Source organism: Conger conger, chromosome 1 (genome assembly GCF_963514075.1).
Source record: "Conger conger chromosome 1, fConCon1.1, whole genome shotgun sequence".
NCBI lineage: Eukaryota > Metazoa > Chordata > Actinopteri > Anguilliformes > Congridae > Conger > Conger conger.
Window position 1 is genome coordinate 66724393 of NC_083760.1, and position 27788 is coordinate 66752180.

The 27788-nt window shown below is 42.9% G+C and overlaps 1 protein-coding gene across 1 annotated transcript; it reads left to right on the plus strand.

The window, feature by feature from the left end:
- On the plus strand, positions 1 to 27047 carry LOC133108958 (engulfment and cell motility protein 1-like). Its single transcript, XM_061218523.1, has 7 exons — positions 1 to 214; positions 19572 to 19733; positions 20376 to 20488; positions 23642 to 23749; positions 24458 to 24540; positions 25336 to 25413; positions 26389 to 27047. The coding sequence occupies exons 2-7, from the start codon at positions 19699 to 19701 to the stop codon at positions 26587 to 26589; spliced, it is 618 nt and encodes a 205-aa protein (XP_061074507.1). The 5' UTR covers positions 1 to 214; positions 19572 to 19698; the 3' UTR covers positions 26590 to 27047.
- The last annotated feature ends 741 nt before the right edge of the window (positions 27048 to 27788 follow it).

The window sequence follows — 27788 nt, forward strand, 5'->3', positions numbered from 1 at the left end:
TCCAGAGAGGGGGGTGAGTGAGATGTTCTGTGCGTATGGCTTGACGGAGTTGTGCTTCCATTAAAGAGCACGTCCCCAGACCATCTGCTGCTCGCTGTCCTCTGCACTCTGCTCACCCTGCCAAATTACCATCCCTCATTGTCAGCTGCTCACCTCCAAAAGGATGTGATTACTTGGCCAAAAAAGAGAAAAGGCATGGATGTGACAATGGCATGTAAGTAATTTGGTTTTATTTTTTTTACAGAGGGTGTTATGAACCTTGTTTATTGATTTCTTTTTTCTTCTTACAATGTGAGGCTTTGTTGTTGCCTAGATAGAGAAATGTGTGGACAGGCAAAGAGAGAGAGAGGCATGCTTTGTTTTAAAGTGGGTTCAAGGGAAATGTATAGAGTAGGTGCCCCTGTCAAGTGCAATAGCTGCATTATTTAATTCAGTATTATAGTGTTATTATAATTAGTATTATTATTGTTGTTGTTGTCATTGTTGTTGTTGTTGTTGTTGTTGCTTTTAAAGGATGGTATTTTCCATTCAGTTTCACTACTGCTGTGTGTGAGTCCCTCAGAAATATCAACATAGAATATAACTGAATTTTTTTCAGTGTGTCTTGCATTCTTTTGTGTGCTCCTTGAAGACCAAATTGACTGGTTTTTGCTTTGCAATAAAAATGTTTCAATCTTTTACCATATTAAGCAGCTAGGGAAATAGCCCTTTCTCATATTCCCAGTTGTAATTACATACAAGATTAAATTGCATTTATATGAAATTAAATCACCAGAACTGTAATCAACTGCTTTTTTAAAGACGGAAAGGTCAAAAAGGTCTACCTGAACTGTTTAAAACATACCAGTTATACCAATTTTACAGTCTAGTTATTACCCTGCAATGCATGTTGTTGGATTTTAAAACCGTAAGGTAAACATTAACAACCAACAAATGTAATGCTTACCCTGAATATTTAAATGAAATATTTGACATTGTTTTAGCAAGTAATTGTAATCTGAATCATTTCCTAAATACTTTGGAGCATACACCAGTGTACACCCAAATCCAGTGTAATTTTATTTTATTATGACTGTACATGCGATGGGAGAGTGAGACTTGGGTTAAGGAACTGGATTTATAACCAACCGGATGAAGGATCCAATCCTAGAAGGCTATGTGCTCTGTGACCTCCGTTGCCTCAGTAAATCTCCACTTTTATAAATGAGCACAACATAATCTGTGACTTGCCTTCGATAAGCACAGCTACGATGAAATTACAATTAAATCTAATAAATGAGAAGTTGTTTTTTGCTTTGTGCATGGGAAACACTTGAGTTTTTGCTGGCTCAGAGATGTGACATGGGATGCCAGAAGTGCAACACACACTCTACTTGTAACCCTATATCTAGTTCAGTTAGAAATACAACAGGGGGCTGTTGGGTGGCTCATTTGGTTAAAGCGCCATGGTGTGCATGGATTAGCCCCACAGGTTGAATCCAGACCAGTAGTTCCATGGGCTATTTCGGCGTTCAGGTGGTATGGGAGGGTTCAATCGGTCCCGCAACTGTTTTTCATGCCTATCCAGTGACCCCCACTACTCAATCTGGCACCCATAGGCACATATTACAGCCAGTTGAGAAAAGTCTTCTTCCAGCTTCACTCTTTGCAATCTTAGCTGTAATCTGTGATGTGAACAGAAGCTGCGTTTCGATGTGTTTCAGAGGAGACCCACGGATGTGTACACTCTCCCAAATCAGCAGTGGGGTTAACACATGAATATAGCTGTGGTTGCGCACAGTTTTCCATTCCAAATGAGGGTGGGGAATCCACATGCTTAGCCCCACGTTGGTCACTAAATAAACAAATAAATAAATAAACAGAATACTTCTTTAGATGAGATTCAGCTGAGAATGCTTGGTGACTGATGCCACATTAGTGAAATAGCTACCCAGCCGTTTTCTGTGCTATGAAAGCATCATGCTTTTGATGCCACATTGAAGTCGCTGCAAAGCACCTGCAGTCATTGCCCTGCTCTACAGTCCACAGGGGTCAGATGAGAAGGACCGTTAATCAGCAGAAATGAGGTGGGGCTGTGGGCCAGAGCTGGCAGTCTCATCACAGACCAGAAGTCACCGGCTATTGCTGGCACACAGACAACATCACTACTTTTATTCTAGGTCAATAATTATAAACTATACTTTTTTTTTTTTTCTTGCTTTTATCCAAGGTAAATCACTAATAATTGGCCAATCCCCCCTAGATGAATGTGGGGTTAAGGGCCTTGCTCAAGGGTCCAACCTCTACACTTATTGTGCCTACTCTGGGGCATGAACCTCCAACCTTCCAGGTCCCAGACAAGCACCTCAGCCATTAGGCTATAGGCTGACCAAAAATAATAGTTTCTTCCTTGTTCACATTGAATTGATCACTAAACTTAACATGGTCCTTACCAAAGCTGTGCTTGTACTTCACACAGGCAGACAAAGTGGGACATAATCAAAGAGAAGGCCTTTTGTATTTTACTTTTACTCTTTTAGAATCAAGTAAATATGGTCTGAATTTGAATACCATCCATAAAAATGTCCATAAACTCCCATTGTCCAATCACAGTAAAATGTTCAGTGTTAAATCAACACTTAGAGTACATATGGTACTCATTGGGCTCAGTTTGTACTCGGTTAGAGTTGAATTGCAGTAACATTTTACTGTTTAAGTATCTCAAGTATTATGTATTTCAAGTTCGATGCATGCATATCTTTGCGGCATCAGTGTTCATGCACTGATTCAGTTCTATTGTACTCACAGATTCTTGCAGGATCATCATTATCAAATAGTCTTCGCTTTTATAATGTAAGAAGATATTAATATGAAATGCAAGTGAAAACAATGCGGTGCAAACAGGAATGCTTATTTGAATGAGAATTTGCATGACTGAAGGATGAATGAGGAAATGGCAGGTGTTTTAAACAGTTTCCTCATTGAACTGCAGATTCAGTCAAAGCCAAAGCATTACTTAGTCTTTATTCTATGCAGGTTAAACCCCGGGATGGCAGGCATGTGCTATTTATAGGATTTACTCTTTGAATTGCAATCGTTAACCCTGACAGATTATTTTTAGATCCAAATGTACAACAGGCGACATTAGCTTAAATTCAAATACAGCCCTGGTTTTCTTTTCTCCCGGGTAATTACCTGAGCAAGAAGTGCTACTGATTGGCCAGACTGTCACACTTGACACCCAGGAAAAGGGCAGGTGGAAAAGCAGTCCTCTTTGTCCTCAAGGACTGTAATTTGATTATCCCTGTTATAAAGCATCAATATATCATATAGAAATAGGTTGCTTGTTTGTCTGATAGTTCAAAGATGATAGCCTGTTTTACACCCGGGACTGCAACCACCCAGATCCAAATGGAACTAAAATACATTGATCATGTATATTTCTCATTTATCTTCTTTAAATCAGAACTCATGGCCCTTATGTCACATTAGGTCCTGTCCAAGAATAAGATGAATATGAAGACTTGCTGAAATAATAAGATTACCTAGCTGGAGGCAGCATAAGAATCACATGGTACAAATTCAATATCTGCATAAAAATAAGGGGTATGAGTAGGACCATGAAACCTGAAACTGAGAGCTTCATTCATAGTCCTACTAAGCCCTGAAAAATATGGTGGAGGTACAGCAGGTAGGCTACCAGCCTGATTTCCAATTGAATTGAATGAAGTGTTAGGAAACTGATCGGAACCGCATGCAGACACCAAGATGTAGTAAATAACAGGCTTTAATTGTAGTATACAGAAAACGTCAATATCCAGCAATCAGAACAATACAGGTAAGGCAGAATCGTAATCAACGTCCAGGCAGGGGTCAAAGTCCAAGAAATGGGAGAAATATGTAGAAGGCAGGGCAAAGTCCAGGAACAGGCAGAAGTCAGAACCTGGAGATCAGTCAGCGAGGTAGGCGAACAGGAGGGTGGAGGGCTGGAGTAGGGCAGGAAAGAGATGGGTAGACAGGCAGGAGGGTTGGAGCAGGGTGGGACAGAGATGGGTAGACAGGCAGGAGGGTTGGAGCAGGGCGGGACAGAGATGGGTAGACAGGCAGGAGGGTTGGAGCAGGGCTGGACAGAGGCAGGTAAGGCAGGCAGGAGAACGACACAGGACAGAAGACAGGGACTTGGAACAGGTAAGGCGCAGGCAAACGATAACCCTGGTCAGTAATGGACACAAGCATGAATGCAGGGCACAAGACCTGGCACAGAACAGAAAAACAGGTGAGCTTAAATGCAAGACAATTGACAAGACAACGAGGAACGGGTGAGATAATTCAACAGCGGAAATACATATATGGTGCGGGGGGTGTGGACATGTGATATGGAAAAAAGAAAACGTGAAACGGAATACTAACACAGGAAACACAGAAACCAGGAAGTGAATGATGACACTCGTTATGCTCGTTTACCTTGATGCTCAGCCACCCTGTCCTATTACCTGTCTGCTCTTTGTTCTGTTTGTTTGGGTTTCCCATTCTGCCTGCCTGCTCTGTGTACTCCCTCTCTTATTGTACCCCGACTCCTGTTTGTTTGGATTTGCCTCTGTTCTATCTTGAATTACCCATTACCTAACTTTTTCTGGACTTTTGGACTTTTGGATTCTTGGTTTGTGTTTCTGTACCGTTGCCCTGTGTTTGGACTGCCTTCCCGTTTTCGGACTTTTGTACAAACTTGATTGCCTGTTTTATCAGTTTGCCTGCATTCAACCCCTGCATGGCTATTCTATATTAAAGCCTGCCATTTTCATTTCATCCTTGAGTGTGCTTTTGGTTCTTTTGTCCATACAACTGTATGGCTGTGTATGCCTCTATATGGCTCAATTCATATTGGCAGTTGGTGATTGGTAGTTGGTAAAAAGGTCATAGGTTTTATCTATAGTTATACAGGTGAAACTCGAAAAATTAGAATATCATGCAAAAGTTCATTTATTTCATTATTTATTTTATTTAAAAAGGTGAAAATAATATATCATATAGACTCATAACATGCAAAACCCTAAATTCAAAATCTCAGAAAATTAGAATATTGTGGAAAGGTTCAATATTGTAGGCTCAAAGCGTCACACTCTAATCAGCTAATTAATCCAAATCACCTGCAAAGGGTTCCTGAGCCTTTAAATTGTCTCTCAGTATGGTTCAGTAGAATTCACAATCATGGGGAAGACTGCTGACCTGACTGTTGTGCAGAAAACCATCAATGACACCCTCCACAAGGAGGGAAAGCCTCAAAAGGTAATTGCAAGAGAAGTTGGATGTTCTCAAAGTGCTATATCAAAGCACATTAATAGAAAGTTAAGTGGAAGGGAAAAGTGTGGAAGAAAAAGGTGCACAAGCAGCAGGGATGACCGCATCCTGGAGAGGATTGTCAGGAAAAGGCCATTCAAAAGTGTGGGAGAGCTTCACAAGGAGTGGACTGGGGCTGGAGTTGATGCATCAAGAGCCACCACAAACAGACGGATCCTGGACATGGGCTTCAGATGTCGTATTCCTCTTGTGAAGCCGCTCCTGAATAACGCCAGAAGCGTCTTACCTGGGCTAAAGAAAAAAAGAACTGGTCTGTTGCTCAGTAGTCCAAAGTCCTCTTCTCTGATGAGAGCAAATTTTGCATCTCATTTGGAAACCAAGTGTCACGTTTCAGGTCTGTCTCGCCATGTTTTATGTTTATTCATGTTGTCTTAGTCACGTAGTGTCTTATCATGTATTATGTTAGTCTAGGTTCGTCATGTTGTTTAGTTTATTTCTTGTTACGATTTATTTTCTCGTCATGTCTAGTTATGTTTCGTTACGATTATATTACCTTGTTATGTTGAATGGTTATCGTCTTAGTTTCGTTTTGTATTATGTTTTGATTTATGTTTATTGTTACGTTAACTGGTCGTTGTTTATGCATACACTTTTACATGTCTTTCCGCAAACCTTGCGTTCCGCCTTTTCTCTCTCGCTCCTTCTGTCATTCACTCCCTAATTATTTCCATTTGTCTATTTACTAAAACGACTAACGCTAGATCAGGATTGGGTAGAAACTAACAAGACTAATCATGTGTTCATGTTACCTTACGTTTCTCGTGCATGTCATTTACTAATTTACTAATGCTAGGGCAGGGTAGGTTTATTACTAACGATTACTAATCTCCTTGTTAGACTTGTCATCCATCGCACCTGTTTTCCATTTCCTTGCTACGCGCTAACTAATTGTCTACACCTGTCTACACCCGCATTTATAGCCCAGTCGCGCAACTGTTCTTCGCGAAATTGTCTGCCTCTTGAACTCCAAAGCAACTCTTGAGCATTTCTATTATTGATTACACGTTACGATCCAAGCCTGTTTACCGACCATAGTTTATTGATTTCTGTTTTGTTGACCACCGCTTGTTTTTGACCACGTCCTCGCCTACCGTCTTTGTACTTTTGCCTCGCTGATTGTTTTATGGTTTCGACTTCCGCATCGCCCTCGACTACGACTCTGCCTGCCGTCCGCCTGTACTTCAGCCCCGCTGACAGCTCTCCTGCTACCGGACCTCCCTGCACGTTTACCGACTACGAGTTTGCCTCTTCCCTCGGCACCGTGCTTTTTGTTTGTTTACTTTTTGTTTGGCTGGATCTACGTGTATGGACTTTGCTTGTGTTGACTACTCTCCTGGGATTCGTCCCGAATAAAGCCCTGAGGGGTCTTTATATTACTATTGTTTCTGAGTCATGCATTTTGGGTCCAACCCCCACGCACCCGTCTCAGAACAATTTCGCCAACATGGACCCGGCTGACTCAACCGCCATGTTCTACTCACTCCAGGAACAAGGCGCCATTGTCCAGCAACACTCGCAAGGAATCTCCGAACTTCGTCTGGAGATTCGTGAGCTGTGTGCGGAGATGAGAAGACTCGCCATCGCGGTCCAGCCACACCCACTGGAGGAACCTGCCAACCTGCCTGCACCTCTACCCTCCCACCCCATGGGAACCTGGCAATTCCGGGAGCCACAACAACCCCCCCCGGAGAGGTTCGGCGGAGAACCGGAGAGATGTAAGGCGTTCCTGCTCCAGTGCGACTTTGTGTTCAGGCAGCAACCTCAGACCTACAACAGCGATGACCGCCGGATCGGCTACGTGATGGGATTACTCAAGGGGAGAGCCTTGGACTGGGCGACAGCTGTGTGGTCCGGGGGTTCATTCCCTCCCCGGTACCCGGAGTTTGCCGAGGAGATCCGCAAGGTTTTCCAGCATGCATCCAGTGACCAAGAGCCATCCCAACGTCTGATCGCCCTTCGCCAAGGCAGGAAAACTGCGGTGGACCATTCTATCGAGTTCCGTACTCTCGCGGCAGCCACCAGCTGGAATGATGCAGCGTTGGCTAACCTGTTCCTGGCCAGCCTGAGTGAAACTCTCCAGGACGAGTTGGCGCGACTGGAACCTATTACTGAGTTCGACCCACTCGTCCGTGCCACCATCCGTTTGGACAACCGTTCCAGACAACGCCGGACTGAGAGACTGGCCCCACCCGGCCAGCCATACCCCAGGCGAGTTCCAAGTTCCCGACCTGAGGAGAATCAAACCGAAGGACTCGAACCCATGGACCTGTCCCGTGCCGGTATGAAGATCTCAACCGAGGAACGGGCACGTCGGAGAGCTACCGGTTCCTGTTTCTATTGTGGGAGGCTGGGACACACCCAGGTTCAGTGCACCTTCCGATCCAAGAGATCTGTCGAGGTAAGAGCGCTCGACAGACATGAAGGGTCTGCCAGGAACGACCATCGTCCCTCACTTTCTGCTATGTTGATTCTCCCCGACAGAACTATCCAGGTTAATGCGTTGGTGGATTCCGGAGCTGACGCTAACCTCATCGATGAAAGAATGGCCATGGAACTGGACATCCCCACCCTCCCACTACCCCATCCCGAGAATGCTCGGTCTTTGGATGGAAAGACCTTTTGCCGCATGACGCACATCACCAAACCCATCCAACTGATCATTTCTGGGAACCATCATGAGATGATTCAGTTCCGCGTCATCAGGTCCCCTAATGATCAGCTCATTTTGGGATTACCCTGGCTCCAGAGACACAACCCCACCATTGACTGGAGTTCATGCCTGATTCAAGCCTGGAGTCATGAGTGTCACCAATCCTGTCTTCGATCCGCTCCTGCACCAGCAGAGGGTGCACCCAACCCACCACAGATCCCCAAGCCCACCCTGGAGAAGGTGCCCACCCCTTACCATGACCTTGGCACGGTCTTCTCCAAGACACAGGCACAGACGCTTCCCCCTCATCGACCCTACGACTGCGCCATCGAGCTGCTACCCGGTTCCACACTCCCCTCAAGCCGGCTATACAATGTCTCCAGACCTGAAAGGGAGTCCATGGAGAAATACATCCGGGACTGCCTAGCCAATGGACTGATTCGCCCATCCTCCTCACCTGTGGGCGCCGGATACTTCTTCGTACAAAAGAAGGATGGCTCCTTGCGTCCCTGCATTGACTACAGAGAGCTAAACAACATTACGGTAAAGAACAAATACCCTCTGCCCTTGATGGACTCCGCCTTTCATCCCCTACATGATGCCACCATTTTCACCAAGTTGGACCTACGCAATGCCTACCACCTGGTTCGTATCCGAGAGGGTGATGAGTGGAAGACCGCCTTCAATACCTCCCTTGGACACTTTGAGTACCTGGTCATGCCATTCGGCCTCACCAATGCACCTGCCGTTTTCCAGGCACTAGTGAATGATGTTCTTCGGGACTTACTGGGCCGCTACGTATTTGTTTACCTGGACGACATCCTTATCTACTCCACCAATGCCAAGGAACATGAAACACACGTCAGGCAAGTTCTCCAGAGACTGTTGGAGAACAAACTGTTCATTAAGGCGGAGAAGTGTGTCTTCCACACAGACACGGTCGAGTTCCTGGGCTTCATCCTGGAGAGGGGACAGATCAGGGCGGATCCCAAGAAGATTCAGGCGGTCACTGACTGGCCTACGCCTTCCACTAGGAAACAACTTCAACGCTTCTTGGGATTCGCCAACTTTTACCGCAGATTTATTAGATCCTACAGTCAAGTGGTCTCCCCCCTCACCAAGCTCACGTCTACTGCCATGCCTTTCCGTTGGGGTCCCGAGGCGGAGGGGGCATTCATCAAGATTAAGAGACTCTTCTCCTCCGCTCCTATCCTGGTGCACCCCGATCCCACTCGCCAGTTTGTGGTGGAGACTGATGCTTCCAACACTGGGGTGGGAGCCGTGCTTTCGCAAGTTTCTTCCTCTGACAATCGGCTGCACCCTTGCGCCTTCCTCTCCAAGAAGCTCTCACCAGCAGAGAGGAATTACGACGTAGGGAACCGAGAGCTTTTAGCAGTCAAATTGGCTCTGGAGGAGTGGAGGCACTGGCTGGAGGGATCTGAGAAGTCTTTTATCGTCTGGACCGATCATAAGAACTTGGCATACCTCCAGACGGCCAAGAGACTGAACTTACGCCAAGCTAGATGGGCGTTGTTCTTCGGAAGGTTCAACTTCACTCTCACGTACCGCCCGGGGTCTAAGAATGTCAAACCAGATGCCCTGTCCCGACAATTCGACACCTGTCCTGAGCGTGAGGCGCCTGAGAACATCCTCCCGGGTTCCTGCATCGTTGCTTCCGTAACCTTGAAGATTGAGGCGGTGATCCAGAGGGCTCTACGGGAGGAACCCGATCCCAGGTCCAACCCGGGAACACGTCTCTACGTTCCCTCTGCTGCCCGGACACCGGTGCTCCAATGGGCTCACTCGTCCCTCCTGTCCTGCCATCCCGGCTTTACCCGCACCTTGGCGGTGCTTAAACGAAAGTTCTGGTGGAGCTCCATGATCCCTGACACCAGGCGCTTCATCAAGGCTTGCACCACCTGCGCCAGAAGCAAGGCCTCCCACTAAGCCCCTGCTGGTCTACTCCAACCGCTGCCCGTGCCCAGCCGACCCTGGAGCCACATTGGGGTGGACTTTGTTACCGGACTTCCCCCTTCCGAAGGTAACACCACCATCCTCACCGTAGTGGATCGTTTTAGCAAGGCAGCCCACTTCATCCCCCTACCTGGATTACCCACCTCCCAAGAGACCGCGGACGTACTGATAAAGGAGGTGTTCCGCATCCACGGAATCCCCTCAGACATTGTATCCAACCGGGGCCCACAATTCATTTCCCAAGTGTGGAAAGCCTTCTGCCTGGCCCTCGGTGCCACGGCCAGCCTCTCATCCGGCTATCACCCCCAGTCCAATGGGCAAACCGAGAGGGCCAACCAGGATTTGGGAGCCGCACTTCGTTGTGTCTCTAACCAGAATCCGGCTTCATGGAGCAAGATGCTCACCTGGGTGGAGTATGCGCACAACACCCTGCCCTGCGCCGCTACCGGAAAATCTCCCTTCGAGATCTCTCTTGGCTACCAACCTCCACTGTTTCCTGACCAGGAGGCCGAGATCGCCGTTCCCTCCCTCGCCACCCACATGAAGCGCTGCGCTAAGATCTGGAGGGATGCCAAGGCCGCGCTTTTACGCACGGCAGACCGTAATCGGCGCTTCGCGGATCGACACCGCACACCAGCTCCAGCCTACAAACCAGGTGACTCCGTTTGGCTGTCCACTAAGGACATTCCCCTCCAAGCCACCTCTCACAAACTGCAACCCCGCTTCATTGGTCCCTTTAAGATCCACAGCATTATTAACCCATCCTCTGTTAAACTGTCACTCCCTGCTTCACTTAAAATTCACCCCACATTCCACGTTTCATGTATTAAGCCTGTATCCTCTCACCCCATTTGTCCCCCCGATCCCCCACCCCCTCCCCCCCGCATCATTGATAACCACCCTGCATTCACTGTGAAAGAGCTTTTGAACATTCGTAAGAGGGGCCGTGGTGTGCAATACTTGGTTGACTGGGAGGGCTATGGCCCTGAGGAGTGTTCCTGGGTCGCTCCCAGTCTCATTCTGGACAAATCGCTCATCAGAGACTTCCATCGTGACCACCCTGATAAATTCCAAGGACCGCCAGGAGTCGGTCGTTAAGGGGGGGGTCCTGTCACGTTTCAGGTCTGTCTCGCCATGTTTTATGTTTATTCATGTTGTCTTAGTCACGTAGTGTCTTATCATGTATTATGTTAGTCTAGGTTCGTCATGTTGTTTAGTTTATTTCTTGTTACGATTTATTTTCTCGTCATGTCTAGTTATGTTTCGTTACGATTATATTACCTTGTTATGTTGAATGGTTATCGTCTTAGTTTCGTTTTGTATTATGTTTTGATTTATGTTTATTGTTACGTTAACTGGTCGTTGTTTATGCATACACTTTTACATGTCTTTCCGCAAACCTTGCGTTCCGCCTTTTCTCTCTCGCTCCTTCTGTCATTCACTCCCTAATTATTTCCATTCGTCTATTTACTAAAACGACTAACGCTAGATCAGGATTGGGTAGAAACTAACAAGACTAATCATGTGTTCATGTTACCTTACGTTTCTCGTGCATGTCATTTACTAATTTACTAATGCTAGGGCAGGATAGGTTTATTACTAACGATTACTAATCTCCTTGTTAGACTTGTCATCCATCGCACCTGTTTTCCATTTCCTTGCTACGCGCTAACTAATTGTCTACACCTGTCTACACCCGCATTTATAGCCCAGTCGCGCAACTGTTCTTCGCGAAATTGTCTGCCTCTTGAACTCCAAAGCAACTCTTGAGCATTTCTATTATTGATTACACGTTACGATCCAAGCCTGTTTACCGACCATAGTTTATTGATTTCTGTTTTGTTGACCACCGCTTGTTTTTGACCACGTCCTCGCCTACCGTCTTTGTACTTTTGCCTCGCTGATTGTTTTATGGTTTCGACTTCCGCATCGCCCTCGACTACGACTCTGCCTGCCGTCCGCCTGTACTTCAGCCCCGCTGACAGCTCTCCTGCTACCGGACCTCCCTGCACGTTTACCGACTACGAGTTTGCCTCTTCAGCCCCTCGGCACCGTGCTTTTTATTTGTTTACTTTTTGTTTGGCTGGATCTACGTGTATGGACTTTGCTTGTGTTGACTACTCTCCTGGGATTCGTCCCGAATAAAGCCCTGAGGGGTCTTTATATTACTATTGTTTCTGAGTCGTGCATTTTGGGTCCAACCCCCACGCACCCGTCTCACCAAGGTCCCAGAGTCTGGAGGAAGAATGGAGAGACACACAATCCAAGATGCTTAAATGCTGTAACGCCCTTCTCTTTGGTATCTCAGCAAAGAGATTAAACAGACTCCAATACATTCAAAATTCCGCTGCAAGAGTTCTCAGCCGCACTAGGCCCTGGCAACACATCACTCCCATCCTCCATCAACTACACTGGCTCCCTGTGCAATGCCGTATTCAATTCAAAATCATTCTACTTGTTTTCAAAGCCCAACATAATCTTATCTTTCAAACCTCCTGACCCCATACCAACCAACCCGCACCCTACGCTCCAGCAATACCCACCTCCTGCTCACCCCCACTGCACATCTCCGTTCTATGAGTGACAGGGCGTTTAGTGTAGCTGGTCCCAAACTCTGGAACTCCCTCCCACCTTTTCACTCTTGCTTTTCCTCCCTACTCCTAACTGACCCCTCCATCTCACTCTCGCCATGTGCCATCCTATTGTTGTTTGTTGTTTTATATACTTTATTTTATTGTCTACATTTTTGCATAGTGTCTTTTAATAAGTGTACAGTGTCTGTCCCTATATGTTGTTTTATGACTGCCACTTGCCACTACTGTGCAGTGTCCTTGGGTGACATGAAAGGCGCTTTAAATAAAATGTATTATTATTATTATTATTAAAGTCCAGTGTGAAGTTTCCACAGTCAGTGTAGATTTTTTTTCATCTGCTGGTGTTGGTCCACTGTGCTTTATTAAGTCCAGGGTCAACACAACCGTCTACCAGGAAATTTTAGAGCACTTCATGGTTCCTTCAGCAGACAAGCTTTATGGAGACGCTGACTTTATTTTCCAGCAGGACTTAGCACCTGCCCACACTGCCAAAAGTACCAAAACCTGGTTCAATGACTATGGGATTACTGTGGTTGATTGGCCAGCAAACTCACCTGACCAACCCGCACCCTACGCTCCAGCAATACCCACCTCCTGCTCACCCCCACTGCACATCTCCGTTCTATGAGTGACAGGGCGTTTAGTGTAGCTGGCCCCAAACTCTGGAACTCCCTCCCACCTTTTCACTCTTGCTTTTCCTCCCTACTCCTAACTGGCATTGCCAAGAGAAAGATGAGAGACATGAGACCGAACAATGCAGAAGAGCTGAAGGCTGCTATTGAAGCATCCTGGTCTTCCATAACACCTCAGCAGTGCCACAGGCATCCATGCCAAGCCGCATTGAGGCAGTAATTCGTGCAAAAGGGGCCCAAACCAAGTACTGAGTACATATGCATGATTATACTTTTCAGAGGGCCGACATTTCTGTATTTAAAATCCTTTTTTGATTGATTTCATGTAATATTCTAATTTTCTAAGATTTTGAATTTGAGGTTTTCATAAGCTGTAAGCCATAATCATCAAAATTATAACAAATAAAGGCTAGAAATATCTTGCTTTGCATGTAATTTGTCTATGTAATATATTAGTTTCACCTTTAAAGTTGAGTTATTGAAATAAATGAACTTTTGCACAATATTCTAATTTTTCGAATTTCACTTGTATCTCTGATACCAAATAATAAGAAGTTTCACATTAGGCTGGCCACATTCTAAACCTAATGGATATCCACTCCGGTGGCTCACCATGTTAATCGATGTTTCAACAAATAGCAGCTGAATATGAATGCCCTGCGCCTGTTTCCTATGGGGCACGTAAACCTGTACTGACAGTGAATTTCTGGCACTGAAACACATGTCCATTGATGGGCAGTCATAATCGACAATGCCTTCTCCCTGTCATACATGCTGTTGACTTTTCATTTTCATAATAAAGAAGTAAGGCTTTATTTGTTTCCTATAAAGAATAAAAAAGATTCTCATCGTAAAGTTCAAGTCAGAAATGAATCTCATGAGTAAGCATACACATGTATACTAATTTGTTATATATTAATTCATGTGAATGTCAAAGAATGGCAGTTGTTTTCTATGTGAGACTGGAGATTTGTGCAAAGTGCCAGGTTTATTCGTATGATAAAAGGCTGTCTGGCAGGTGAATTGAGCAGCGCTCCTACATCTTGTTTGCGAGACCTGTCATACTGTTCTCTTTGCAGACAGCCTCTTTGCTGGGGGATATGTTTTTCACAGTGGCAAAAAAATCACAAAGCCCAGACTGCTCCTTTGAGTAAATATTTGCTTTTATTGTACAGCCATCTGAAATTGCATTGACTTGTGGCGTAAGGAAAGAAGTCCCCAAGGAACACTGTTGGTTTAGTCACATGCATCAGACTATGTTAATCCAAACAACAGAAAAGGACTCAAACAATCCCTCAGTGCTAAAATCAAGGCACCAGCATGCAAAAGAGAAAGAGTGGGGGATCTCGTGGCAGCTTCTTCTGGGTAGGGATAGGAGAGTGAGCACCATTTATCCCTATTATATGTTGAGTTATCATGCACTACCAATCATCTTGCATGAACAAATAGATTCCCAGAGAAAAATAATATGATACAAAAAAGTGAACCACTGAGAACACAGTAGTATCTTGGGGTTGGGATTCATGCCAATGTTCAGCGTTAAATAAGATCTGAATAAGTCCATTTTCTCTGATAGCGTAAATATTGTCCCTTTTAGACTTTATGAGAGAAGTCGTCCATAAGTAATCCAAAAGTGATTAGATTAGATTATATTTTTTAAATAAGATTATGATACTAATGTAATTTGATATCAGTACCAGATTACAATTCCTAAGCAATTTATGGTATGATTGAGGTATTGCTGTATTTTAGAAAGAGGTATCATTCCAGTAGTCTGCACTATGATGTTACAAAGCTACCAACAGCTTGCTAGAATATCCTCTTGTTTTATTGGTGGCTGAGCGTCCTCATTGTGGGGGTGTTGGCGGGGCTGAGAATGAGGGAGGTGAACTTTTTTGATTGTAAACACAGGAGCGGAGCAAGGAAAGAAATCCTCCATGGTATGCCTTTCTTTTTTCTTCGGTCCTGTTCCTTTCTTACCTTTATGAGGAGGATTAGAGGTTACAGTATCTGCTTGCTGTGTAAAGTTTCCATAGAAACGGGATTCATTGTAACTACTGCACATCTGATTCCACTGCATGTTTAAAGTTTTTTTTTTTATATATAAGTATGACAATCATAAAATTAGGCACATATGGATTGTATGGTAGTGATGATGTGCTTATTGTGTTCTTATAGTAGAGGTTGCATGGTTTATTTGAATGGTTTATTTTATTTATTTTATTACATTTTTTTCTGGAGTAGGTTGAACAATAATGCAAGAATTATCTAGAGAGCTCTTTTGCGAAGGGTGGGGTCTATGCGGAATTTGCATTCCACTTAAAACAATCAATCAATCAATTTCTTTTAAGTGCACTGTCACAGACGGATACTACTGTATATGCATTCATTTATTTGGAAAAATCTTAAGATAGCATGTCTAGAGGTAAGGTTCATGTTAGGTAATATAGTTTCAGCTGCCTTGTGGTAATAGGTAGTGAAGTGCTGAGTATAAAATGAAATGTTGAGTTTATGCAGCATTTCGAATGGTACTGAAGGGACATTTAGAATGTTTTTTGTGTCATGTGAGAAAGAGATGAGAGTTTTATTTCCTCTCTCTTCAGAGGACAATATGTGAATTTCTGTATTTTGTTTTTCAGAGTACACCCTACAATGGAGGTTGTTGGTCTTGATTTGTTCACATTTTCTCTGAAAGATTCCAGTTTTAGACGTCAGAAGGTATCATTTAATAGCTATTATATGGGAGTTATCATGTTTTTGAGAAGAGGAAATGTTGCCAATGAGAGAATAATGCTTCTTGATTGCTCTATTTATATAACAAAGAATGGGGAAACAGGAAGAGCACTTCACAGAATAATGAAACCAGAATTTGAGTAGGCCTGTTAAGAGGGTGAGGATTTGGTTACTAATAATCAATGATGAAGTTCAAGTTGACATATTCTGTAGATACACCCTCTATGCTGAGGTACCTGTAGTTAAATAAAAATTTGGAATGAAAATCTCTGAAAGGGATTTGAGTATTTATCCTGAATATGAATTGTATACTGAGGACAAGCCACAACATTAACACCGTGTTGCTCAAAACCTGGAACAGAATAGCAAGGCATGTGGCGCCGTCTATAGGTGGCCACTGGAGCCATATGCCAATCTCCCACCATGGCATCGTCAGACCTATCAATCACCCTTTCTCTGTGTGTCACCCTCTCTGCCTTCCACCTGTCTGAATAAAGCAGAGCAATACAAAAGGAGAGTGGTCTGTCTGCTCTCCTTAATAAAGGAACTGGAAAAAATAAAAAAACTGGAGCTGAATAATTTCATATGCATTTTGGGGGAGTGTTTGGGGGGTGCCACTTGTCTGTGGCCATCCTTGCTGGCACGTGCTCATCAGGCCCTGCTCCAGCATGCTCGTGTGACATCATGCAGGGCTTTCAGAGACACAAAGACAGACCCACCAAACTGCTTCCTGTTCTTTGTGTTCTTTCATCACTTCCATAATAGCTGGAGCTCAATGCCGGGGAGACGGCATAATTACGCCCGCTTTATTCCTGAACAGAAAGGAAAGGGGCGCAGGGCTGGCTTGGTGTGTTGCAGTGTCAGATGATCAGCATAGACCACACTGGAATAAACGGAGCCTTGCCTATGCATCCGCAGTTCAGATAATGACAGGGTTTATTCTCATCGTTCCATATGAAATCCACACTAAATATTAGCATATTTTCATTCCACAGCTTATGATGTAAATTACATTTACATGCATGTCTGCATATCTTATAACTCTGACAGTCCACATTATTTTGACCTAAGTAGAAGTCAAAACAAGAGGAAATATTCAAGGGGAGTGGGAGCAGTTGACTACTTTTGGCTACTAGCTCCATGAGCCTCTCATTTTGTCAAGAGTAACTTTTTTGGCTAAACCAGTAATCAGAAAATATCTAGAAGAATCGTCTGATCCCTAATAAATGAAATTATTCTTCTGTGCAATCATATACAGTGCAGTCTATAAGTATTTAGACAGTGATACCATTTCTGTTCTGTGCTTTCATTATCTAGTCTTGTCCAACTACTTACAGACTGAAATGTACTTTTGTCCCTTCGCTCATTAGGCCATTATAATTTATGAATATGTTTACACATTTACTTTCTCTCTTCTAGAAATGACAACATGTCGAATTAACCAATGTCTAATGATTTTTTGAGACATGGCTTAAATTCATAACTGCTTTGTGGTTACAGATGCAGCCCATTAACCATTACTAAAATAAGTGTCGTTCTTGAAAGTACACACAAAACTGTATTTTTTTGTGATACAGAGTACTGTACTGTATGTTTGGAGAAATTAATGCGACATGAACGTGTTGTAGGATGGTTTCCCTGAACGGCTTAGAGAATATTAAAACTGAGTAGAGTGGTTGTCTGATGTTCTGCAATTACCTTTCCCCATTCAGATAAGCCAAACAATCCACATCAAATACTTGACTAGTCATTTTTTATTTAGTGGATTAGACAAGGCTACTCTAGTAATCTACCCTGAGATATTTATTTGAAGCTGATTTTTGTGAGACATTTACGAAAATTGTATTTTGTGTTTGGAAAAAAGAAGAATCACATTTTTTGATGCACTGACCCAGTTTAACTCATTGCAAAAGCAAATAGATTCACAAGTGATTAAACTCTAAGCAGAACCTTCTGTCACTCACATCTTTAATTAAATAGCATGTAATCTCCAGCGCCAAATTGAAAAACAAAAAACCGCCATGCAAACAGCAGATGTTCAATTTCAGCTCAAATGCTTGACGCTGGCTGCAATAATCTCATTTTGTTGACTCGTATTATTGAATCATAAAGCCTGGGCACACATTTTGAATAGATGTTCTCTCTCTCCGTATTTAATGTTGTCAGTGTGTGTTATATTTATTTGCGTCTGAATGCAGGGTCGGGGGTAGACATCTTTTGTTGCAGTGGGATTTGTTGATGCGACCACATCCTCTGTGGTTGTGTTTTGTTCTGGGCAGTGCATTGTCTGATTGATATTGTGCAGTCTGATCACAATTTAACCTCACAGAAACCGTCTCAATCTCCCATCACTCTCACCTTCCACACACAGAGAGAGAATGCCCTAACACAACTCCAGCTTGGCTGTCTGTGCAGAGTAGTGCAGAAATGATTGAGGGAGACCAGGAGGGAGACTGAGAGCTATGTAATAAAATACATGATACTGTCCATTTATGCTTCTGGACATTTACTGGGCCAACTGAGGTGAGTACTTTGCTGAAGGGCTCCACAGAAGCTGTGATAAACCTGTACATTTACATTGTGCATCAGGCCCTTTGCCTAGGCATCAAAATTCTATTTATGTGAAATCTAGGTCACTGCTGTACATTTTCTACAGGCCTTTATCTGTCAAGCACTATAAAGAATGTGTCTGATGCAAATAGCAAAGCACACATGGGCAGGTTGATTTATTAATGTGCTGCCACACGTGTTCTGCCAGTGGATCATGGCAGACATGTCTCTGCAGAGTACAATAGCCCAGGGGTAAACCCTTTGAATTTCCTCTCGTCTCACTCGTGTACGAGATGCGGGGACTGCCAGTGTTTTTAGCTGCTCCCAGGGGACAGAGAAAGAGATGTTGGAGCAGCTTTGGGCTTGAGTGATTGGGCGACACATGGGGAAACAGACAATGCGCATGGGGATGAGGTCTGGGATGGGAGCTCGGCTCATTCACCATCCCAGATGTTACAATACATGAAAAGAAGAAAATGTGAGTTATAAAAAATAAAGAATGGCACTATTGAAAATATGTATATTGTCTGGAATTATCATATTGCAGATGCCTAAATGGCAAATATCCATCTGTGTAATACTGATACATGGCAATTTGTAGAATTCTCTCTGTGTTGGTTCTTCTGGTGAAGGGTGTCTCCATGGCAAAGCATAATGAATAAATAAGCATTGTCTGTACTGTCTCAGGGGTGCTGAGTAGAGAAAAAATCTGCTTAAGTCTGACTAATTGATTCACTGTTTTCTTGTTCATTTGCCAACATACTAATACAATACTCCATCCTTGTGTACATAATACAATGGAAAATGTTTTAACATGTGAAGCATGATGTCAATCAATACCATCTAATTGCAGTAGGCTCATGGTAATGATCAATGACCTGCTTCCAGTGGTGCTGACCTCCTAAGTGTGGAGTTATGGAGTTCCAGAAATCTGCTTATTACAGTATGTCTTACTGAATAGGTGAAATGAGCAATCAATATCTGAGTTGACTCAAGTAACCTTGACACATATGTCTGACATTAGTTTCTCTGATTACAAATGGTTCCAGTTTCTCTGTGTCTGACAACAATTGATTCAGGTCGATCTCTGTTTGATGACAGGTGCTGCAGGTCTCAAAGGACCGGGTCGTGTGAGGTCAGATCTCCTGGCCTAATCCCAAAACCTATTTAGGACCTGCCTGCAGAGGCTGAGCTACAGAGAGATCCTGAAGTTCCACTCTACAAGAGGATGAACCAGGAAGACTTCCAGTCTCGTCCCGTCCTGTGAGTACAAGGAAGCCACTTATGAGTTGTTTTGGGGCTTCTGTGAGTCCAGGGAATCACAGCCATCTTCCTCTTTTGGCCATTGGTTTGTCCAAAATAGGTAAATCTGTAATAATTGTGTAAAATGTTCTCTATATTGAGTTTCTATAAGAGACTGACCAAATGTTAATAACCTAAGAGTTGGCTCTTGGAACACAAGCATTTTACAAAATGGTTGCAAATACAAGTGTAACCCTAATATCTTGTATTCTATCCCTGCTTGGTCTCAAATTGGGTTTTCTTCCGAAATACATTTTCTTAGAAATAATCACATATTTTTGTCAACTACAGATGTCTCCAAGATGAATCCCCTAGTGGCAGTCATTAAGCGCTCTGTTTCACCTACTGTGGATTCCTGAATGTTTATCAGCAGGTCTACATTCGGCTTTGTTTAGTTGTTTTTTTTTCATTATTTTGTGAAAATAATAGTACCATCCAATATAAAATGATAATATTGGCGGGGACCATTCTCCAGGGCCATGTATGCACAGTTGTCATATCAAAAAGAGAAGCCTTTCCACCTTACATATACAGTAATATTTATAGTATCCATACTTCCAGCATGTTCCATGTCTCCTCTGCGCTCTTACTGACCCACCACAGGGAGCTACGAGAGAAAATCCAGCCTGAGATAGTGGAGCTGATCAAACAGCAGAGGCTGAACCGCCTGTGTGAAGGGACCTGCTTCCGCAAGATCAGCACCAGAAGGAGGCAAGGTAGGCTGTGCTGCGGATGGGCTGTGGAACAGCCGACTCCATCCAAGATCCATGATGACGATGCTCCATCGGGTGGAGTGGGGTGGGGGGTGGTTTGGCTCGTCGCTGCTGCTGGCGTTGATACCATTTCATGTGGCTGTGGAGGCCAATCCTTGATTTGCACACCTTGCTGCAGGAAGGGCAGGGATGGTCTTATCAGGGTGAAGCTGCTTCAAAAGCGTGTTGATGATGTTTTGCCTGCCTCTCATTTCTTTCTGGGCAAGGTGGACATTCCACATCATCTGTCTGCGTAAACACTGGAGTCTGGTTCTGCAGGCAAACATTACAAACACTGCACTCACAGACAGCAGAAATCTTTGGCTCTTTCATATTCATGCACATGTAGCCGCTGATAAACGGTCCCCTCTGAAATCAGTAACCTGCAAGACACACTGCCCTGACATACCTTAGACTTTGCTGAACCCACACGTGACCCCCAGGAGTCAACTAATTTATGTGCACTTTCATGTGCTGTTCGCAACTTTTACAAAAATATCCTGTTCCACACTGATGTGAGTCCTGAACTTCAGAGACCCGAGGGAGTTCAGTCGTTTTGGTCACAAACCAATGTAGCCTTGCAGTTTTATCTTTTTTTTAAAAAGCTGTTTTTGAAAAAAATATAGAACTTGCTGCCCTTAAACTACGGCTTTTTTACTTCAGATATAGTTGTGATCTTTCAGCCTAATAGACTTTTCCACACTTGCTGACTGTGGTTGAATAATGTGTTGTAAAGCTCAGGGGAAATGTTATCAGCCTGCCTGGTTAAATGAGCTCTTTTCTCAGTTGGAAGAAGATTAAATTACCCAGAAATCCCAGAATCTCAGCCCCCCAACTCTCTGTGGGGTTCATTAGCTTGTGTCCCTCTGTCTTTTTTCTGGACTTGTTTATGCGTGTACTCATTGTGTGTTGTGAGATGGTAACTTTGTGTCAGATTTGTTCCAGAGTGCTGATATTTGGAATTAAAGGCATTAAGGATGAGTCTGTGAAAAACATAAAGCCAAGGGATGTGGTTGTACATCATAAGTATCATTAAATCAGCATTGTGAGGGCTCGGCAGGATGGGTACTTGGTGCATCTACCGTACAGTAGGTAAAATAACACAGTATTGTATGACCTAAATTAATAAAATTGTACATTTAACATGGAAGAGCTCACCTGAATTTCTTCACGCTTCTCAGTTTGATTCTCTGTGTCTGCTGCATTACCTGTATCATGCATATGACCATGTACATCATATGCCTTAAGAAATACTCAGACTGACTCCCAGAAGTCTTAAATTGGTATCACTCGCAACACTCTATGTGTGTTTTTGCTACATGATTTATTTGCTTTGCTCATATTCATATCTATGGCAAATTGCAACAGGCTTCATGTGGAAATTGTTCAGTTTTAGCCAATATTATTTATTCTGTTTTTAAGAAATTACTTTGTTTTGTCTGACTGTAGGGGATCTATTGGATTGATTTCTTATGTTTTAGGACACCAAATTTTGTTCACATATGATTTACATGCATTGTCTGTTTTTGTTTTGTTTTGTTTTTTTAATCAAAATACAACATGCTTTCTTGGTGATATTGCAGTTTTGTATTCTGGAAACTAACTCTGATTTTCTCCACTTTGGCAATTTGCTAATTCACTCCGGATAAGTGACAATGTCCATGTAATGTTATAAAGACTTTCTTGTTCATAGTTTCTGGCACTCAGCCATGCTAAAGTGCAGTGCAGAAATAAAAGAGTTGTATCTATTTTCCCTCTGAAGTTATATCACATTTACACATTAAATATTAACATTTTAACATTAACATATTTCATAAGTGGCTCTCAGGCCAATCATGGGGCCTGAGAGTATAACAGCACTATGGTTCCATTTTATGGTTTCCAACAGCCATTTTAATGAGGGCACTGTGGTCTGGGAAGTCAGGGGATCTTGAAATATGGAAGGCCTAAAAATGTATCTTTAAAATCACTTGCTGGATCAACAAGCTTTCTGAATTCAATAAAGATCATCTTTCAGGCAATTTGCAAGGCAGGTGCTTTGCCACTCTTACCTTTGTGCCCTCCAATTGAGCATTTCAATTATCACTCGGACATGAATATACAGTTAAGACCAACCTCAAGTCCCTTTCTTCCTGATGTCATGCAACCCACTTTCTTTGTCATTATTAAATGATAATGTGTTTAGTATGTCAATATAATGGTTCATATACAGAAAATACTAATCAGGTAAATTAAAACAGCAGGGTAGAGGTGGATGGGGGGTCTTTGTAAACAAAGGGCTTGTTTTGGATTAGAACTGCCCAGATGCTGTGCATTGATTTTAGTCATATGGATTGGCTAATTTAATGGGCTTTTCAGCATGAGCCATCCAGAATATTTAGTGCAGCAGATTATGCACTGCATTATTTACAAAGTTATATATATATAAAAACATTATGAATTGTAAACTGAAAAAAAAAACAACAGTAAAGCAAAACCAAAACTGTTTTCAGAAAATTAATTAGTTATTAGGCCAGTGTTATCACCCTTTCATCTCAAGTTCAACAGCCTACATTCTTCTGGCGGCTGGTGATGATTTGGCACTATTTCAATCAGGGAGAAGTACTGTAGTGCAGGATAAAAACAAATTTATTTTTGCGGTAAGAGGCTATTAGTCTTTAATCAATCCTCAAATCATTCTCAGGGTTTATATAATGTGTATCATATGAGATGTGGCATAGAGGATGGCTGACCTGGATATTAATTTGACAGATGTGATGGAAAACCACAGATGTTCTAGGCGAAACCTGAATTGGGGAGTGTGTTCTCAAAGTGATAGCTTTTCCAGTTGCAGTTTTTTTTTTGGCACCAGCACACCACTGATTCCATCACCTGATTTTGTAAAGGAACGCATTCACAGACATGACAATCTGAGCCACCTCTTCTTCAGTATTCCTGTTAAGTTATCTTTGTATGTCTGTATTCCAGATATGTTATCTTTGTATGTGTGTATTCCAGATAAGTTATCTTTGTATGTCTGTATTCCAGATAAGTTATCTTTGTATGTCTGTATTCCAGATAGGTTATCTTTGTATGTCTGTATTCCAGATAAGTTATCTTTGTTTGTCTGTATTCCAGATAAGTTCTGGTACTGTCGTCTGTCACCCAATCACAAGGTCCTGCATTACGGGGACTTGGAAGAGAACCCCCAGGCTGAAGTACCCCATGACTCCCTGCAGGAAAAGCGTAAGTACCCCAATCTCAGGAAGAGTTGCCAATTGGCCCATGTGCCTTTAAAGCAAAAACACAAAATATATAGTAAAAACATAGACTACCTGTTTATTAAGGGCAATTCATAAACCATGTAATGGGTGGTGCTACCATGTGCTGTCAATCAGTCATAAAAAAGTATGATTGCTTTAAATGGTAAACAGTCTTCATTTATATTGCGCCTTTATCCAAAGGGCAGTACAATTTATGCTTCTCGTTCACCCAATCACATGCACACTCACTGCTGCCATGCAACGCACCAACTAGCGCATCAGGAGCAATTGGGGGTTAGGTGTCTTGCTCAGGAACACTCACCCATACTGCCAGATGACTGCTCTTTCTCCTCATAATGGAATCTGCATAGCAGATACAGAATATAATAAAGAATCCAGCTACATCAAAATCAATTTTGGTTCATGGAGCAAAGTTCCAGGCAGTGTGCAAAAAAGCCAGCATGGGGGCATTCTCAAGCATTAACACACATATTAACACAGCAGTTTATTGAAAGAAGACATCCAGGAAACAGACATCCAAATAACGGCATGTGTCAGCAATCCATGAATGTTCCTGTCGCTCAGAATAATTCTACATTCCATGCTAGGCTACTGTTGGGCTGCTGATTAAGTTACCCTTTTCTATTCTGCCTTCACTTTCTGCCTTCACTTTTTCCTCCCTCTACCACAGTACCAGTGGCTGATATCAAAGCGGTTGTGACTGGAAAGGACTGCCCTCACATGAAGGAGAAGGGGGCCCTCAAGCAGAATAAGGTGAGACCAGAGATGTTCTGCCAGCACTTGCGTGGGCGCTTGGCGAAGTCTGTCTCCCTCGCTCGGCAGATCTCGCTGGCCTGAACACAAAATTTCCATTCTTCTCTCTGCCAAAATTACTTCCATCTCAGAAAATACTGTCTAAAAAATTGCTGCAAAAGTCTACGACCTAATTTCTTTCATGCTGAAGGCAACATGGACACACAGCACAGTGCAGCTTTGTACTATGCCCATACTCAGTGTAAAAGAAGACAACTAATCAAATTTTACCATTCTCTCTGCAATGCAATAATATTGTTTATTAAAGGATCAAGTTACAAGTAGAATCACTATAGCATGGGAGCTGGGTATCCAGAATGCCCTGAAGATGCAGTTTTGTTTATAACCAGAGGGAGAAAACTCACTTTTACCCTCAAGTTATTGCAGTGCACACCCTTCAGAGCTGTATAAAAGCAGCATGTCAGTAATGCTCGTTAAACCATATTAGAGCTTCTGAATAAACATGTAAGCCTAGGAAAGGAGAATCTCCGGTTGTCAAACGCAAGACTCCCTCAAGTGCCCAACATGTTGGGGTGGATGTGTTTATTTGGAGAAGGGCGTGATGTTGTGGTAATGAAGGGGTGGAGGCAGAGGTGGATGCTGACTGTAACTGCCACCCCATTGTGTCCCCATGGCTGTGTCTGCAATGCTCCAGCTCTGTGAGTTACTGTCTCAGCGGGACAGCAGCATGTGGAAATGAGGAGGAGTGAATAGGATTTAAATTTCGGACTCAATTCAGGCATTGTCTCGCTGCAGGAGTTGCTGGAGCTGGCCTTCTCTCTGCTTTATGAGTCAGACGAGTATTTGAACTTCATCGCTCCTGACAAGCATGAGGTAAGAATCAGCCTGTGTCACATGGATTATTTAGTTTCCCAGCTGACATCCCTACCCAAGGCCACAAATTTACCAACATAATTTACAGGCCATGCACATTCTGTTACTCATTTGTTAGATTTTTATCATTTAAATTTTAGTTGGGGATTTGTTGTTGAAAAGCATAGTGGGTTCTCACCTGGAAATGCAACCAACCGACCATTTATGGCACTGTTGAAATTCAAGTGTAAGCTATATTACAGCTACAGTGACATCACACATTTGTATTTCCCCATCTCAGTTTAATAGAATTAATTAATAGTGTAGAACCTTAGTCTAATCAGACTAAGGTGGAACCTTAGTCTAATCAACTGTACGTCGCTCTGGATAAGAGAGTCTGCCAAATGCCAATAATGTAATGTAATGTAACCTTATGGGTTAAACAAGTGTCTCAGTCTCTCATGTTTTCTGTCATTTCTATTTTTCAGTTTTGTTAATTGCGCCCATACTTGTTATTGTTCTACATTATGTTGTTTTATGATGAATGTTTTGATGGTTTCTTTTTCTTGTAACATTGATCATGTTGCATACAGTAACACATTATTCTATGTATGTGGATATGTTTTCCACAACATGCTCTTGACACATGCGCACCCTGCACTATGTAATTGATGGGAGGGTATTTATACACCTCCAGGTACCCCTTGTTTCTGTTTTTGGCTCTGAGGAAGACATAGTTTGACGTCGAAACATTAGTCTTCACTGTTCAGTTACTCTGAGCTCTGTGTGCTTCACCATCTCTTATTGCGGTCTAGTCCCTGTGGAGTAGTCCTGGTAAGGAGTCTCATATAATATTAATTAATATTAAGAACATTGTGGCAAGTATTTGTTCAATCGATATATTATTACCCTCTCAAGGTGTTTATAATTTATTTTGTCGGTTGTTAGGCTATACGTATTTCTTTAGTAAAATGATGACATGTCACTTTGTTCCAGTACTCTGTGTGGATGGATGGGCTCAATGCCCTTCTTGGGAAGGAGATGACCAGTGACCTCACCAAGTCTGACCTGGACACACTGCTCAGTATGGAAATGAAGCTCCGCCTCCTGGACCTCGAGAACATTCAGATCCCAGAGGCCCCGCCCCCAATTCCAAAGGAGCCGAGCAGCTATGACTTTGTTTATGACTGTAACTGACCAACCAGTGAACAGCAACAAATCAACAACAACTGGATCAATGACACTTTGTTTATGACTGTAACTGATCTCCAACCAGAGAACACCAACAAATCAACAAAAACTGGATCAATGATATTTCTCTTTATTATACTTTGTAAAAATGACATTTTTTAAAGGTGTGATTTGATGTGTCAGCACTTAAACATTTGGCCTGTGAGGCCTGGATCACATTGTGTCATATTGTAATGTTGTGTCATTTGTCTCTAACTGAGGTTTAGCAAGGTCTGCTCCGATGAAGTGAGGCAAATGTTTCTACTCTAAGTAAAGTGTGTATTTGTATTCATGTGTTTCTAAGTCTGTGTGGCCTGTGTGTGAGTGTGTGTGTGTGTGTGTGTGTGTGTCTGTGTGTCTGTGGGTCTGTGTCTGTGTGTGCTTCACAACTGCATATTGTGAGTGAATGGAATAATAAATGTGGTTTTCAACTTCTGTTTTTACTGATTTAATGGTATAGATGGTATAGTAACTCTCATTCATGCCATTGATCTGTGTGTGTGTGTGTGTGTGTGTGTGTGTGTGTGTGATATAATATTCCCATGATATTAATGTGGCTTTCAAGGAATGCTTGGGGCTCAAATAGACACCACACCAAATAGCATTATCACATAAAGCAAGCTGCCTAAACATTGCACAGCCTTACTAACAGAAACATAACTCCATATAGCAATAAAAGCCGGTGAGCATGTCCATGAATCTGACAGGCCCACTTCATGATCTATTGCTTCAGGTCGAGCTGGTGGCACTCTCTCACCTCTGCTTTCGGGGTTCAGAGTAGCAATCTTCAATAATCCAAGTGGTTATTGGAAAAGTGCTGCTGTGATGTGATTGGTGGATGTATTCCAGGTAATCAATATAGTGGTGGTGCCTTGCAGGTGTAAAAGTTTTTGACAAACTTTTCACAAACTTCAGTTGTATGTACTAACTTTGTTGAGTAAGACTGAATGCATTGTGGGCACGGTAATCGTACAGAAGAACGTAGGACTTTGGTGAACTGCATAAGCATTTCACAATTCAGATACATCAAACTGGGTCTAGAGAAAAATAAGCATTAAATAAACTTAGATCTATACAGAACTGAACAATAAAGAATAAAGTAGATGGCTGTAGAAAAATAATAATAATTGTATGTATATAGAGCATTTTATTTTGTGTTATTTGAT

Bases quoted from the DNA above. Each gene is read 5' to 3' on its own strand.
- LOC133108958 (XM_061218523.1), top strand. From the start codon at position 19,699: ATGAACCAGGAAGACTTCCAGTCTCGTCCCGTCCT. The intron at 23,750-24,457 runs GTAAGTACCCCA...CCTCTACCACAG, and splicing joins TGACTCCCTGCAGGAAAAGC to TACCAGTGGCTGATATCAAA. The intron at 25,414-26,388 runs GTAAGAATCAGC...ACTTTGTTCCAG, and splicing joins TCGCTCCTGACAAGCATGAG to TACTCTGTGTGGATGGATGG.